Source organism: Mytilus californianus, unplaced genomic scaffold (assembly GCF_021869535.1).
Source record: "Mytilus californianus isolate M0D057914Y unplaced genomic scaffold, xbMytCali1.0.p SCAF_2, whole genome shotgun sequence".
NCBI lineage: Eukaryota > Metazoa > Mollusca > Bivalvia > Mytilida > Mytilidae > Mytilus > Mytilus californianus.
Window position 1 is genome coordinate 36,299,767 of NW_026262668.1, and position 17,423 is coordinate 36,317,189.

Below are 17,423 nucleotides of genomic sequence, written 5' to 3' on the forward strand. Positions count from 1 at the left end.
TAAAATCTGGCCGCCACGAAATAGCCAAAAGTGCTAAAAGTGGCGTTAAACACCAAAAATTAATCAATCAATCTAAACAATCACCAAATTATAAACGCATGACGTTAGCCCAAAACCGCAATTTTGACAGAATTTGCGCATTTATCCCAAAAATGTAAAAAAAAAATGTCCGTCTGATGGGGACGTTAATTCCGAGGTCCCGTGTTCAGGGAGTAACACGCTCTTTGCACGTTAAAGATCCTTCTCAACAAGCTCTTTTTGAGTGATCCATATATAAGTGACCGATTGTTTGGCAAAATTATTTCATACTGGTTTTGGCTTTGATATATTTTTTCTGTGGTTTATAATTTAACTATTTGGTAATTTGGTTTTCATGGTCTAACTTTTGTCTAAAATCTGTTGGTATTCATACTTTGATGAGTTGAGCCTTTTCAAGTTCAATTAATGTTTTATAGTGTGTCCTTTTATGTCGCATTGTTACACCACTGTCTCGGGTTAGGGTGAAATTGGCGCCAGATAAAACGTTCATACCCGCTGCATTTGTTTGCGACTGTCCTAAGTCAGGAACCTGATGTTCAGTGGTTGTCGTTTGTTGATGTGGTTCATACGTGTTTCTCATTTCTCGTTTTTTATATAAATTAGACCGTTGGTTTTCCTATTTCAATGGTTTTACGATAGTCATTTTTGGGGCCCTTTATAGCTTGCTGTTTGGTGTGAGCCAAGGCTCCGTGTTAAAGGCTGTACTTTGACCTATAATGAGGCTTGCATAGGGTATATTGGGATACCGGATATTTGCCATTTTAATTTTAGGGATATGGGATATTTGTCCTAAAAATAAATGGGATATGGGATATTGGGGCATTTTTAGGGATATTGAATTTTGAAAATGAAAAATGAAAAAAAAATATGTGAAAATTAAAAGTTAAGTACAGAAATATTTACATCTCACTTGATAAAATTGCCAAAAAAAAAATTTACTAGAAAAAGTTATTTAAGTGCTTTGTTGATTTTCATTGAGTTTTGTTATTATAAAACACCCATGCAACCACGCATCCCAAATTGCATGATAGGACCCAACACGCACTATTGATTACTATTTTAGTGTTTCGGCAGTTAAAGCTTGGGGTTAGAGGCTCTGGCTTGGGATGGTCATTTTAGATGCATTATTTTGATATAATCAAATATGAAAATCATTCATGTATATATTGATAAATTTATATTTTAATTCTTCATCAATAGGTCTACTTATTATGACAGATCTGCCATCATCAGGGGTCCAACTGTCAATTTTATGTTAAAGTCTTCAACTTTGATCTACTAAGCATATCTCCAATACTTTTATGTTTGCTATACGCAACTATTGGTGCAGCATTGAATATTTATACACAATCTTCGTCAAACTGTAATAAATGCCCGTTTCTTTATTTTATATATATATGGGTTATATTTAGTTATCAAAACTAACGGAATATTTTCTTTTTCCTTCGATTTATTTTGTTGTAATAATTCAGTACGGTCACTTGATAAAGCATCAGTAATACTATCATCTATTTCGACGTTGTCATAGCCCCTATCTAATAATTTCACTTTGAAATTAGTTAGATTGTTTATAAAATTGTTATGGTCATTTGTGTTTCTAATTTGCCGTATTGCTTCACCTTTAATAAATCCTCGGAATACATGTTGTGAGTGACAGCTATTTCTATGCAGATAGAGATAAGAATTTGTTTCTTTAAAATGTATTTCAAGGTCAAGAATGCCATGTGTTGTAAATCTTTGACCTTTAATTACATGAACATCTAAGAACGACATTTTGTCGTTTGAGATTTCATAGGTGGACTTCAATAAGACGAAAAGAATCTGCAATTTCATCTGATGTTCCATCATATATTATGAATCCATCGTCCCTATATTTTTAACCTATAATATAAAATTAAACAGACCTAGAAAAACCTATTGCACGAGTTTGCTATCTATTTATATCTATATTTATGTTTATAAATCGCTTATATGACCGTCGGCAGTCTTCGGAGGTCAACTCGATAGTTAATTAGATGGCGTCTTGACTAAAATATACAAGAAACGATGAAACATATTATCGAGCCCATGCCTTGTAAATTGTTTATTTTATACTTTTTATAATTTGGATATATGTTTTAGTATGCTATAAATCAAATATGAGAATTTGAGTCAAATCGATGAACATGAATTTGACAACCAATGCCCCTTTAAATGAATCTAATGGCAGTAATGTTGAGTATTTAGTTGTCTTGTGACTTCTGTTATGTAGTCTAGTCTGTCTGAAATAACACAATTTGAATTGTTATCTGCCTTTTTTATCACTATTGTTTCATCATTTTTCAAATTGCGTACTTGCTATTCTTTCGACCTTAGTAAGATTGATTTTTTTTTTATTTATTAGAAAAGATAATTCAAGCTTTGTTAAATCGATATAATTTTCCGACGTATGGCACGTAGAAGTAGGTTTATATCCTGCATTGCTATGAAATGAATGACGGTCATTTTTGTCGAGCCTTCGACTTTTGTCGAAAAGCGAGACATAGCGATCCTACATTCCGTCGGCGTCGGCGGCGGCGTCCACAAATATTCACTCTGTGGTTAAAAGTTTTTGAAATTTTAATAACTTTCTTAAACTATCCTGGATTTCTACCAAACTTGGACAGAAGCTTGTTTGTGATCATAAGATAGTATCCAGAAGTTAATTTAGTAAATAAAAAAATCAATTTTTTCCGTATTTTACTTATAAATGGACTTAGTTTTTCTGCCAGGAAATATAACATTCACTCTGTTGTTAAGGTTTTTAAAATTTTAATAACTTTCTTAAACTATCTTGGATTTGTACCAAACTTGGACAGAAGCGTGTTTATGATCAAAAGCTAGTATCTAGAAGGAAATTTTGTTAAAATTTTGTACCTGTTTTTCTGTATTTTACTTATAAATGGACTTGGCTTTTCTTCCAGTTAACATTACATACAATCTGCAATTAAAGTTTTTAAAACATTTATTAGACTCATAAACTATCCTGGATTTTTACCAAACTTGGAAAGAAGCTTCTTACAATCAAAAGATAGTATCGAGAGGAATATTTTTATTAATTTGTTTCCTCATTTTTGTTGAGCCTGCGATTAACAGCAAAAGTAGGCGAGACACTGGGTTCCGCGGAACCCTTACAAATTTTTTTCTTCATGACTGAACATATATCGACATCGCAGTTGTCTAGCAAATTCACTGTAAAATTGAGAATGGAAATGGGGAATGTGTCAAAGAGACAACAACCCGACCATAGAGCAGACAACAGCCGAAGGCCACCAATGGGTCTTCAATGCAGCGAGTAGTCTTTTAGTATAGACATTTTTGCATTTTTGCTTGATGGCGTTGGTATAAATTTCAAGCCTTTCTCCAACAGAATATATTCCTGATTTGATAATTTGCGTTTTAATAGATTAACTACATGCTTTTTTGCATGTGCAGCTCTTTGCTGCATATTATATTCATACCGTTCTTTTTTTTATTGTAGAATTGGATTTTTTGCTTCTTAACATTTTTATTAAAACGACGTGTCATCTGTGAGTTCACATTGGAGGATTCTCTTAGCTACGTGCCTTTGATGAGCTCACATTTGGTGGCGACCGCTTATCTCTACAGTAACTTTTTATTTGTTACAAACGCTTAGTTATATATTGGTTATTCCAGACATGTATATTAAAATTTAAAGGTCTCTGGATAATTCTGAATGATTAACTTTTCTCTGTGAAAAAGTCCACATCCTTGACATCCATACTACAACGCACAACATGTATTTACGAATGTTGTATACAAAAATGGGTTTGGGAAAGAATTAATGATTTTTTGGGATATTTCAAAATAGTTTTAGGGATACGGGATATTTGTAAAAAAAAAATATTGGGATATTAGGGGTAAACATTATAGGGATATGGGATATTGGGACAAAAACTTAATGGGATATGGGATATTGATACCCCCCCTAAACAAGCCTCTATAATGGTTTACTTTTACAAATTGTGACTTGGATGGAAAGTTGTCTCATTGGCACTCATACCACATCTTCTTATATCAAGTTAACAAATACCAAATTTCTGTTTGAGTTAAAGCTATGACTTGCCTTTTGGATACAAATTGATTCATTTTGGTTAGCGACGTCCTTTCGATTCAAATTTGCAAGTTGTAACAAAATGCCTTAAACAGCAACATTTTGATTTTATGGAAACATGTAAAATTGTGAAACAAAACAAGAAGTAAATGATATAGACTCTTTTGTCATTTGGGGGCATTTTATAGCTGACTATGCGGTATGGGCTTTGTTCTTTGTTGAAGGCCATACGGTGACCTATGATAGTTGTTAATTTCTGTGTCATTTGGTCTCTTGTGAAGATTTTTCTCATTGGCAATCATACCACATCTTCTTTTTATCTTTAATATTCAATTTAAAGTAGGATTTGACCATTTTTAGATTTTATAGAATGATAGACCAAAATATAATGTGTAAAAAAATGACCAAAAACGATAAAGAATACAGAATTGAAGGAGCCTCCATCCAGATCCTCGTTTGTGTGTGTGCAAATACTAGTACTAAACATGCAAAACTGCATTATCATTTAGACCAGGTAGATCGATAACATTTGATGTTTTCAATTGAGGAAATTTAAAGTAATTGTCTTTATCTTTTAAAATTGTCTTTTTCCTCAATTTTAAGATATATTTGTGGTGATTGAATGGATATAATTGTGGATGTGACTGAGACTCAATTCTGTTATTAAACGGCAAATACATATTAAACAAGAGGCTCTCAAGAGCCTGAATCGCTCACATTTAATTTTTTGCTTTAATCTTTCATCAATGATTATTTTTGCTTTTCAATATATATTAATGAGTGGCTTAAACATGCCATTTAAATGATCTTTGTGTCTGTCATATTTTCTTCAAAAGCAAAAACATGTATTTTATCCCTATGTTCCATTTTAGTCATAGTGGCTATGTTTCTTGACGGACAAGGATATGAAATACAAAATTTATACTAGATACTCTGAAACTCATTCAGCCCAAGTTTGGCTGAAATTGATTCAGCAGTTTCAAAGGAGAAGATTTTTTAAAGTAAGCAAACTAGATGAACAAATTGTGGAAAATTGTCTTTAAAGGGCAATAACTCCTTAAGGAGTCAATTGACAATTTTTGTCATTAAACTTATTTGTAGATCTTAATTTGTTGAACATTTTTGCTGTTAACAGTTTATCTTTATCTATAATAATATTCAAGATAATAACCGAAAACTGCAAAATTTCCTTAAATTCATCAATTCAGGGGCAATAACCTAAAAATTAGATACCCGATTTGGCTGATAATTTCAGGGCAGGTAGACCTTGACCTAATGAATACTGTAACTCTTGTCTGATTTGCTCTAAATGCTTTAGTTTTTGAGATATAAGTCAAAAACTGCATTTTACCCTATGTTCTATGTTTAGCCATTGTGGCCATGTTTTCTGAGGAAACAGAAAAGAAAACACAAACTTTATTCTAGATAACCTAAGAATCATTCAGGCAGAGACATATAATACAATTGTATTATATGTCTCTGATTCAGGTTAAGTTTGGTTTAATTTGGTTCAGAAGTTTCAGAGGAGAAGAAAAAAAGTTAGAAAACATGATAAACAAATTGTGTAAAATTAATTTAAAGGGCAATAACTTCTTCAGGGTTCAATTGACAATTTTGGTCATAAAACTTATTTGAAGATCTTACTTTGCTGAACATTTTTGCTGTTTACAGTTTATCTTTATCTATCTATAATAATATTCAAGATAATAACCAAAAACTGCAAAATTTCCTTACAACTACCAATTAAGTGGCAGCAACCCAACAATGGGTTGTTAGATTAATCTGAAAATTACAGGGCTGATAGAACTTGACCTAATGAACATTTTTACCACTGTCAGATTTGCTCTAAATGCTTTAGTTTTTGAGATATAAGCCAAAAACTGCTTTTTACCCCTATCTTCTTTTTTTAGCCATGGCGGCCATGTTTTTTGACGAAACAGAAAATAAAACACTAAATTTATTCTAGATACCCTAAGGATCATTCAGCTCAAGTTTGGTTGGAATTGGTTCAGTAGTTTCAGAGGAGAAGATCTTTGAAATAGTTAACACTGGACGGACCACGGACGACTGACGCCAAGTGATGGCTAAAGCTCACATTTCCTTTTAGGAAAGTTGAGCTTACAAAACACAAATTAATCCCAAGAGAAAATAAGAGGCCAAAAGATGTGTTTATATGTCACACAGGTGTCTTTACCACCGTGACATCAAGCTCCGAATATCACCATTTGCCCAGTAGCCAATGCTTTTGATGATACATTTTGTCTGTGGAGTGTCTGTTGAGTTTTATGAGGCACTGGCGTAGTAACGAGGTAGGGGGGAATATTATGTTTTTTTCCCTCCCCCACTTTTTGGTCGACATTTTTCAGTTATTGAAAATAAAAAATGAAAGGCCACTAACTACTAGATGAAAGAAAGGCTATTTGTTCTCTGCTTATCACTTTCATGATTCCCCCACTTTTTAGTCCATTGCTATGCTACTGCGATGATCTGGATCGTGTTTACAGAATAGAGATTCTGGATAATAGGCCAACACTACAGTAAATGGGCCAAAAAGATTAAGAATAGAGGAAAATATACCCTCATAAAATTAGAATAGATTGGGGTACTATATAGAATATAAAGAATAGAGAATAATGGCAAAGTTGATAAAGAATAGATATATAAAAATGGCCTAAAAAATTAAAGAATACAAAAATGAAGACACCCCACCCAGGCCATCTTATGTAGGGGCAATATTAGTTTTATATTGCAAATCCGTTTATATTTTTTGGCTTACCAAACTGTTGGTTTGAGCGTTAAATTTTTTTGATTTAGGTTATACTAGAAACATCCGAAATAGCACATCAGTATGCACACGCAGAAATCAGTGTCATTTATTTTTGATAAACCCGTTGCTTTCTGCATGTGCTTATCCTTAGTTATGAGTTGTAATCCAATGGTTGTCATTGACTGCCCGTTTGTCACGTTTGTTTTGCGTTGTTTTTGTTTTTGTTTTTTTTTATTGTATCAGATTTTGCTACCCTGGGCCTTTTATAATAGCTTACTATATGGTGCGGGTTTTTCTAATTGTTGAAGGTCGTACGTTGACCGATAATCGTTTCCATCCTTGCCCTTTTGTTATTTTGGATATTCGTCTCATACACCTTATCGCTATTTGTCCGCCATTACTGTACATCACACAAGTTCCCGTAAAATTTTGACGTCATAATAGAAAATATCTGACGCCACAATGGAAAAGTGATTGTTGTATGACGTCAAAAGTTCGAGCGGGACTGATTATCGGGTCAAGCGGGATTAGCGATAAGGTGTATTGTATGGCATCTTATTTCTATATTGAGATAGAATAAGCTTCTTTATGTCAGCGTTTAAAACACTTTTAACTTTTGAAAATGTAATTATCTGACTGATCAAAGATCATCGTAAATCCAAGTCATTTGAACCATATACTGCATCGCCTTATTTTTTAGAAATTTGTTTTCTCTATACACCTTATCGCTATTTGTCCGCCATTACTGGACATCACAAAGGTTCCCGTAAAATTTTGACGTCATAATAGAAAATATCTGACGCCACAATGTAAAAGTGATTGTTGTATGACGTCAATAGTTCAAGAGGCGCAGATTCTCGGGTCAGATTTCCAAAATAGCGATAAGGTCTATACATAAGCTATAATTACTCCAATCCGCAATGAGTTGGAGAAAAGAACAATCGCACTGGCTGACTCGATATTAGACAGTTACCGATTTTTTTTCTTATCTGTATTCAAATTGCAGTGTTTCTTAGACCATTAAAAAATAATGTGCTAGTCCCAGAATATACACTGTAAACGGCAAAACAGTTAAACATAAATATGAAACTTCATCATAATCTTAATTGTCCCTTTTTTCACAGTACTTGGTTAACTTTTATGTTTGGTTCAAAAATAATTCTGCATTAGTAAGTAAGTGTAGCATATAAAACATATGTGCCCTATTATAGCTGACTATACGGTATGGGTTTTTCTCATTGCTGAAGGCTGTACGGTTGCCTATAATTGCTTACACCCACTTTATTTGAACTTTGGTGGATGGTTGTCTCATTGGCAATCATACCATAACTCCTTCTTTTTACACTTATTTGAAAAGTGCTAGCGAGCGTTGTTATTACATACTATTTAACAAATACATTGTTAAGTTTGTGTTGCTCAGTCTTTGTTTTTCTATGTTGTGTTATGTATACTGTTGTTCGTCTTTTCGTCGTTTTTCGGGATTTTTTTGCCATAGAGTTGTCAGTTTGTTCCCGACTTGTGGGTTTGAATGTCCCTTTGGTATCTTTCGCCTCTCTAGTACTTAAAAAACATGAGAATTGAAAAAAACGATACGTATCAATGAGTATCAAAATTAAACTGATAATCAATGTCAATGCCAAGAAGTTTTACGGTTGACTTCACCACAGGGACTCGGTTAGCAGATTAAAATTTTGTTGATCAATGTTTTTCAAATCTATTTTCGTAGTTCCTGATAATCTGCTAACCGAGTCCATGAAAATCGGATCAGCATTTTGAATATGTATATATGGGATTTTATTACGTGTCTTTTCCCCAACTGCTAAAACTTGAAATTTGCCAGGACATGTCTGCACATTTATTTTGAAAATTTCGATAAGTCTATGATTCTACAGTAGAAATTAAAACATTATAATCTCGGGATTATAGTAAGATAATGCTTTAAAATTTTGTAGTAATATACTTATGCGTTTAGATTTTTTTATGCTGTAATTTTTAGATGTGCTTTTAATCTTAATTGATTTTCTTAACATAGTAGTTTTTTTTTTATATATTTGAATAAGCATGACACATGTATACCACTCTCCAACCTCAGTTTGCACTCTGAACCGGCCTTTGGTTCGTGTTAGGACATGATTAAATTCCGCTTACTGGTTATTGGGGAAATTATTTTGTGTCCAACTACTTCCGGCTTGGCTGGGAAAGCACGCTTATTATTTTTATTGATGTTTTCATATCTAAATCTTGAACTATGACACTGGATTTTGTGTCCGAAGTTGACAGAAAATTCTACTCCAACAACTTACTCACAAACGATGACTGGGGTAAGAACAATACTATCAAAATTAACGTGCAAGTTGGATGACATATGACACTAACAGTCAAAATGTTGAACGAAAAATGTTTGTAAAAATATTTAAATCAACATTGTTAAAATACATTATAATTGTGTGTTTTATATTTTGTATACACTACGATACAATCATCATTTCTATATGAATGACATTGTCTTGCTCTATTTTTTGTTTGTTTTGTTTACCTAATAATATAAAATCCTGTTGAACTTTATAATGGGTTGGGAATTCCCCACTCGTTTAACACCTTACAGTTCATACATGTATACATTTATAGATTAGAAATTTGCAGTAACTTTTGAAATCTCACGATCATGTTATTGAAAGTAAAATATATTTATTTATACCCAAAAGACTAATTAGATTATACATGCATCAAGATAATAATCATGATAATGATCAAAAGTTCTTATAATATATATCTGTAGCTGGTTTTAAATTTAAATGACCCCTGCATTGTGGTGATGTAAAGTTCCTCACTGCTTCCTTTTAATATATTTTATATTTTTATAAAATTGACCTCATTATACTACACACTTAATTTTATTTCTTTGTGTATTTTTGAATGAATACTTTTATTCTTGCATGTTTTATAATAATTATTGTTTTATGTTTATGTATCTTGCCTGACAATGGCCCATGGTCATGATTGGTAAAATAACAATGTCTTATGTCTATCAATACAATACAATATTTTATTGGAAAGAGCACAAAAGGGACGTGATTCAAATACAGATGCATTTAACTATTAGTATTTCATGATCTAATACAAATACATTGTATAATAACTGTAAAAATTTACTAGTTAACATGTATTAGTCTGAAAATTAATATATGGAACTTGCCTTCAGAAAAAGAAGAATATGGTTTTAATCACAAAAAAAAGTGCAATGATTTTTTTTTATTTTTAAAGCCAAAGGTATTATTAATGTTTAAACCTCAGACTACTCTTTACATACAACACTCAAGATTTAAAAATGCTATAAATTTATTTTGTTAGACTAAAAGTTAATAACATCGATGTAATTTGGCTTTTGGTCTTGTACATGTACATTGTACACTTTAAAAGAGATCAAAATAATAATATGTTAGAACATGAAATCCTTTGAGTTGTTCCTCCTTAGGGATCAATATAAATGGTATTGATGATCATTGATTGGTGTGGACAATAGATACCTGGACAACAATTAACCATCTGAATAGACCAGATGTTTGATGAGTGGACAATATCAAAGATCAATTTTACTTGACTCTGTCAACAAGAACAAACCAGAAAATCCAAATGTAAAAAATGTCTATGAAATTAAAGTTTTTGTTTCTGAAACTGAAAAAGTATTCCAATTTTATAAATCTAATCCTATAGCTACTATTTAGAAAAAGACTTAAAAGTTCTGCAACAATGCACAATTAGTGTATTTATTTAGTCATGATATATAATGTATTCATTTGTACATAGACATTTTTAGTTTTCCATAGATGTCTTTTCACTTTTTATACGACCACAAAAAAAATTTTGTGGTCGTATATTGGTATGACGTTGGCCTCGTCGTCGTCCGAAGACACATTAGTTTTTGCACTCTAACTTTAGTTTAAGTGAATGGATCTCTATGAAATGTTACCATAAGGTCCAATACCACAAAAGGAAGGTGGGGATTGATTTTGGGGGTTATGGTACCAACAGTTAAGGAATTAGGGGCCAAAAATAAGCATTTTTGTAACTTCCAGACATAACTTGTGTGTAAGTGTATGGATCTCTCTGACATTGTATCACAAGGTTCCATATCACAAAGGGAATGCTGGGATTGATTTTGGGGGTAATTGCCTCCAAATTTTAGGAATTAGGGGCCAAAAAGGGGCAAAAAACAAGCATTTTTCTTGTTTCATGACAATAACTTGTGTGTAAGTGTATGGATCTCTCTGACATTGTATCACAAGGTTCCATATCACAAAGGGAATGCTGGGATTGATTTTGGGGGTAATTGCCTCCAAATTTTAGGAATTAGGGGCCAAAAAGGGGCAAAAAACAAGCATTTTTCTAGTTTCATGACAATAACTTGTGTGTAAGTGTATGGATTTTTATGAAATTGTACTACAAGGTTCCATATCACAAAGGGAAAGCTGGGTTTGAGTTTGGGGGTAATTGCCCTTAATGTTTAGGAATTTGGGGCCAAAAAGGGGCCAAAAAACAAGCATTTTTCTAGTTTCCAGACAATAACTTGTGTTCAAGAGTATGGATCGCTCTGAAATTGTACTGCAAGGTACCATACCTCAAAGGGAAGGCTGGGATTGAGTTTGGGGGTGATGCATCATAAGGGGGTTCAAAAAAATTGGGGGGGGGGGGATTTTTTTTCCTTTTTTTTTTCTTTAAAATTTTTCATTTTAAATTGGTTATTTCTGATTTATATATAAAAGCAAATAATAATGATATGGTTTGAATAGGTAAATTAAAAATTTTTAAGTTCTTAGACCACTTTCATTCTGTGTCAGAAACCTATGCTGTGTCAAATATTTAATTACAATCCAAATTCAGTGCTGTATCAAGCTTGAATGTTGTGTCCATACTTGCCCCAACTGTTCAGGGTTCGACCTCTGCGGTCATATCAAGCTGCGCCCCAGCGGAGCATTTTATTGGTATTTAGCTGGATTTTGTCTCTGAATGACCCTTGTCAATGTTTTGTATTGTGATGCAATATTTTGCTGGAACTTATGTGGTTTTAAGTAACCGCAGAAACATTCGCATAAAAGGCCACCCTTAGAAAATTCTTTGTTGGATGTTGCCTACGTATACCCATTCCTTTTAGGGTTGGGTAGGTAGGTAGGGCTTTAATTTTTTTTTGCCAACAACATGTTTTACACAAGAAAATGTATAGAGCAGGAAGAAATCTTTGAAAAAAAATTTTTCAAACAATTTGTGTCATAAAATTTTGCTTTGCTTTTTAACTAAGTAGGCAACATCAAACAATTTCAATTTATTTTTTGGCCCAATTGTAAATACCTCCATAATGTGAGGTCACAAATGTCAGTGTTCTCCCCAGGATTTTTAGATAGCACCAGGGTAATCAAGGAGACAAATTAGATATATGCATCGAACATAATTTGCATCGCGTCACAACTCTTTTCCTCTGTCCTCCTTAAAGTTAGTTCCCATAGAGTTCTCTCTTTTTTTATTAACCTTTTATCCGTTTAAGTTTAAATATATTCAAAGAGGAAGAAAAACATGATGCATTTCCTGGGAGATTAATCTAACCACATGAGCAATATAACCAGATTACTGCAATAAATTTAAATGAAAGTTTTATTGATTTCCAGGTACCGGTATATAAAATGTACACAAAACATACAATCTGAATCAATATTGTCAACATTTAATATAAATTTTTAAAATCTCTCCAAGTCTATTAGAACATGGAAAAGATCAGAAAATCATTACATTTCTTGAAGTAAAATGGCAGTGTACATTTACATATCCATATATTTACGTGAAAACTTATTGTTTTCTTATTTAATTATTAAATATTTTACCGTCAGATCCCAAATTAAAAAAAAAAAAAAGAAAAGATGTTGAAATGTTCATGATGTTAGATTTGACATTTTTTGTAAAAACACTTAAAATATTTAATAAAAAAAATGATATTTGTTTGTTTGGAAATCTCCCATATTCTGCATGCTTTTGTAAAATCCATTTATGGTTGTGATGAGAGACCAGGGAAATTGTACATAAAGAATTTTATTGATTTTGTAACTGTTAGTTGACATCTTATTGTTGTCTCGTTTAATTTTCCCAGTGATGTTGAATACATGTATGTAAGTCTTTAATGATCTTTTATCATTGATCTCATACATGTAGATTTGACCACAGTCATCTGAATTTCTAGCAATCAGTGATCAATATTTTTTTTTTTGGGTGGGGGGGGGATGGAATTATGTTTAACACATTTGTTGTATGCATAAAGGTCAGATATAAAAATGTATTTTCTCAATTTTTAATCATTTTTTGCTAGAAATCCAGGTTTATATATTATTTTTTTCCTGAATTTTCAATCATTTATTGTGTTTATTGCAATAAAACCAGCTTAAACATTATTTTTTACACGAATTTCAATCATTAATGAAAATCAGGTGACTGTGATTCAACATAATGTTAAAGCAGCTTTAATTATTTATGATTCTATGAACGACCTGTGTTCAGTAGGAAGTCTTTCTCAGATCCAGAAACTTTTATGAAAATATATAATCCTTGTGCATGTTGTGGTGACCTGGAAACTAACTATGTATTCATGTACTTTGTATATAAGAAAATGCTATTGTTTTAGTATTTTAACACGATTAATGATATTCATGCTATTAGAAAATTAAAACATTGTTGAGATAACACCAAATGTCCTTATAATTAACTGAAATTATATAATTATTTGAAGTTGTACATGTTATGATGCACATGAATAACTAAATTGTGTCACAGTGTATAATATTCTAATTTTGGACATCAATCTTAATGTGTGTTTAACATATTTAACTTCTAGCTAGATTTGTTTGGTTTGTACTTTAATTTGTTTAAGTGCAGAAATGCCAAGGTTAGACAATATATTGAATTTTTCCATAAAATCATGGATGTTGCAACGTATGCAGGAAATTCTACCAAATGCAGGACAACAGTTATCCTAACACTGTCTGATTTGTGACATTTGTGCATTCTTCATCCACAGAATTGTACTGTGAATTCAGAAACTTTTGTGGTGTTTTATTTTATTGACATGATTGAAAGCAATGCGACATGTAACATGGGTAAAGTCTCAAAAAAATAAAAACTCACATTTTAAATTTGGATAAAATTATTGTTGATTTGTGTCTGTCGTTCAACACAAATGCATGCAAACCAGGGGCGGATCCAGCCATTATTAAAGGGGGGGGGGGTGTTCCCAACCCAGGATAAAGAGAGGGGGGGGGGTTCCAACTATATGTCCCCATTCAAATGCATTGATAGTAAAAAAAAAAAGAGGGGGGGTCTGAACATCCCCCCTGGATCCGCCACTGCAAACATTTCTGAATTGACAGTTATTTAGCTGGGATCTCATCTGTAACAACTATTGTTCATATATATGTAACACTCAGAAACGTGTCCTTCCCCCCAAACGTGTCCGATTCCCCCAAACGTGTCCACATGACGTCACTGAACTGCAAAACATGTCTTAATGTCAAAGGGCGCCAAAGCGTGTCATTTGTATAAACACCCAAACGTGCCCGATACCCCAAACGTGTCCAATCCCCCAAACGTGTCCATATCAAGCTTAATTTTTTTCCTTTACTGGAACTATCATTCGTGTCCATATTATAAATTCGTATGTTATATTGCTTTTTCATTAACGTATACACATTTTACTATTTCATTAAAAAAATACAAATAAATTACTTTAGGTCTTTTTTTAACCGGCAGTATAATCTGAGTAAAAGTGCCAATATGTTCGGCTATGTTGGATGTAAATGTAAGCAGCCATGCTCAGTTCATTTGTAGATATTAAATCAAATACCTCGTGTAGGGAGAATGTCACTCTCTCTGCGCATTAAAACCTGTGTAGCAATTCACTCTTTCATGGTGCCATCAGTTGTATTTTGGAAGGCAACATTCTTTTTTTTTTAATTTCCGCAACTTTTATTTAAAACGGCCTCTTACATAACGGAGATTGAAGTAGTTTCTTACTGAAGTCATAAAAAATTTGGTTGTTACTGGCTCTTAAATTTTTAGATTAAAACCCCAACTAGTGTTAATCCCGAATAACCGTAAAAATTTAGGCCTAATCCTAAATTCCCGGTATGATAATAAAACCTATGTACAGTATTTATTGTTAACATGATGTCGTTCAAATAATGCATGAAATATTTGGCACTGGACGTTATGTCTCTTGTTTGTGTGTCTTTAGTGATGCTCGAAACCTAAAATTTATTAAAAAAACCTGATAAACAGTAAACTTTTGATTTGAAGAGTTTTTAAAATACCAGAACTGTTGAAAAAAGGGAAGTCAATTCTGCGGAAAGCCCGCCGTGCAATATTCGGTTTAATATAAAAGGCATCATCAGAATTTATTAGTACAAAATAATTCACTTGGTGAACGATTAATTCAACTGTACTAAAATTATTTGTATGTTCGCTCTAAATCAGAATGCAATACTTGCAACTTGCATTTCAGTCAAAAGTTAATTCATATGTTACAGATTAAATTTGCAATTATGATAATCATTAACAACCGGCATTGAACAAACTAATGATAATAAATGACCACTTCATCAACTGTGTCCCCCATCATAGAATTGCCGTAAACGTTATTGATGTCATTTGTATATGTATTAGCGCTAAAAGACGTGAGACGTTCTGGCGTTTAACAGTGGACACGTTTTGGCGAAAAACAATTATCGGACACGTTTGGGGGTTATGAAATCGGACACGTTTGGGCAATATTGAATATAACGGACACGTTTGGGGAGAATGGACACGTTTGGGGGAATCGGACACGTTTGGGGGGATGGACACGTTTGGGAGTGTTACATATATGTCTGTAATATCTAACAGACATCATATCTGAGTAAAAAGAGATTGTCCCATAGCTGAGCAACCAAAAAAATGGTGATATTTTCCCAAAAATAAACATATGTTTTGTTATATTGCAGAAAATACAACGATGGATCTCAATGATTTACTGGGTATGGAAAACTATCCCAGTGAACTGATGACAGACTTACCTGATGATTTTCCTGTAAGTTTTACTTGTTTAAAATGTAGGTCAACCTATCCTAAAGGTGACTATTCATGACTATTATTTTTTGGGCCTGTTGAGTTTCTTGAGAGAGGAGTTTTCTGTGTGACCAGCTTGTTTCTATACTTACAACAGACAATTTAAGAAGTCATGTTTCACCTAAGAAATACACAAACTTAAATAATATTTTGAAAGTTCACACTCGAATAGATCAGCTTTACAATGTGTTATAAGTCGGAAAGCTGACCCCGGTATGACCCAATTTCTTAAAACAACAATGGAGGTCATGTGACTACCGTATTTGAGCATATCTTCTGCATTTTTTATTCAACTGCGACAAGTTGGTTTCTTTCAAAAAGTAGTATCAACTCAAATCAAAGCATGCTGTACATTAACATGACAATATGTATCTGCATAATTTTTTTTCACTATGATAATGGTCAAATGATGGTTTATTTAATTATACTTCTCAGTAATGTCTTTCAAATGGCCTTCAAAATTGCCCCTTGGGGGCTAGTAAATGAGCAGTGTTCTGAAGATAACAGACAAATGAGATTTTCATTGTCCATGAAATTACACTTAAATGATTAGTAAAGACATCTTCAAAGGACAGACAATTAAGAATTCTATAAGAGCAAAGAAGTCCTAAGAATTCAGGAAAAGAAGATTGGATGACTTTTTGACTTGTATAAGTAAAAAAGTCTGAATGTCTAAGGGACATAACTAAGCCAAAAAATTATTTACCTATACAAGTAAATAAAATACACTTGTATAAGTATCCTACAAATTTACTTATATAAGTATATTAATATTTACTTCTTTAAGTAAATAAAAATTACTTGTACAAGTAGTACCCCTGACTGAATGAGCATAGAGCATGACATGAAGGAATTATTTCTTAAATAGAGAAAAACAGTTTTAAAATTAAAGAATACAGAAATGATGACATCGCCATCCAGACCCTCATAAATTGTTTCCTTCTGATCAAGATTTCAGTTGTTTGTGTCAACTAATTTTAAAGGTTTTATTGTGCAATTTACATTGTAAATCATTGTTTTCTACATAATCAATCTTGAGCACTGATGTATCTGTATATTGATGAATGTCTAGGCTATTTGTAGTATGAAACATTCAATCATCTTCTTTTCATTTCAAATTTTGTCAATACAGTTCAGATCAAACTAGAACAATTTTTTCGGCAAATCCAAACCGTGTGTATTTCTTAATTAATTTTTTATCAATACAAAAGTTATGTTGAAAATTAATCACACATATTGATGGGGTTATCAAAATTAATGTAATTTTTATGAAAACTAAAGTTCTAACTTCTCATGCAAAGTTCTAATTAATGTACATGAATCTATAGACAGTTTTTGTCGAGCCTGCGACTTTTGTCGCAGAAAGCTCGACATATTGATAGTGAT

General features: G+C 32.5%; 1 protein-coding gene across 1 annotated transcript in view; it reads left to right on the forward strand.

Annotated features, from left to right (window-relative positions):
• Positions 1 to 9,080: 9,080 nt before the first annotated feature.
• LOC127729807 (cyclic AMP-dependent transcription factor ATF-6 alpha-like) overlaps positions 9,081 to 17,423 on the forward strand; it is a 43,883-nt gene continuing 35,540 nt past the window's right edge. The window contains exons 1-2 of the mRNA XM_052237715.1: positions 9,081 to 9,220; positions 15,914 to 15,999. Coding sequence (XP_052093675.1) covers positions 9,148 to 9,220; positions 15,914 to 15,999 — 159 coding nt within the window. The 5' untranslated portion in view covers positions 9,081 to 9,147. The remainder of the gene's footprint in view (positions 9,221 to 15,913; positions 16,000 to 17,423) is intronic.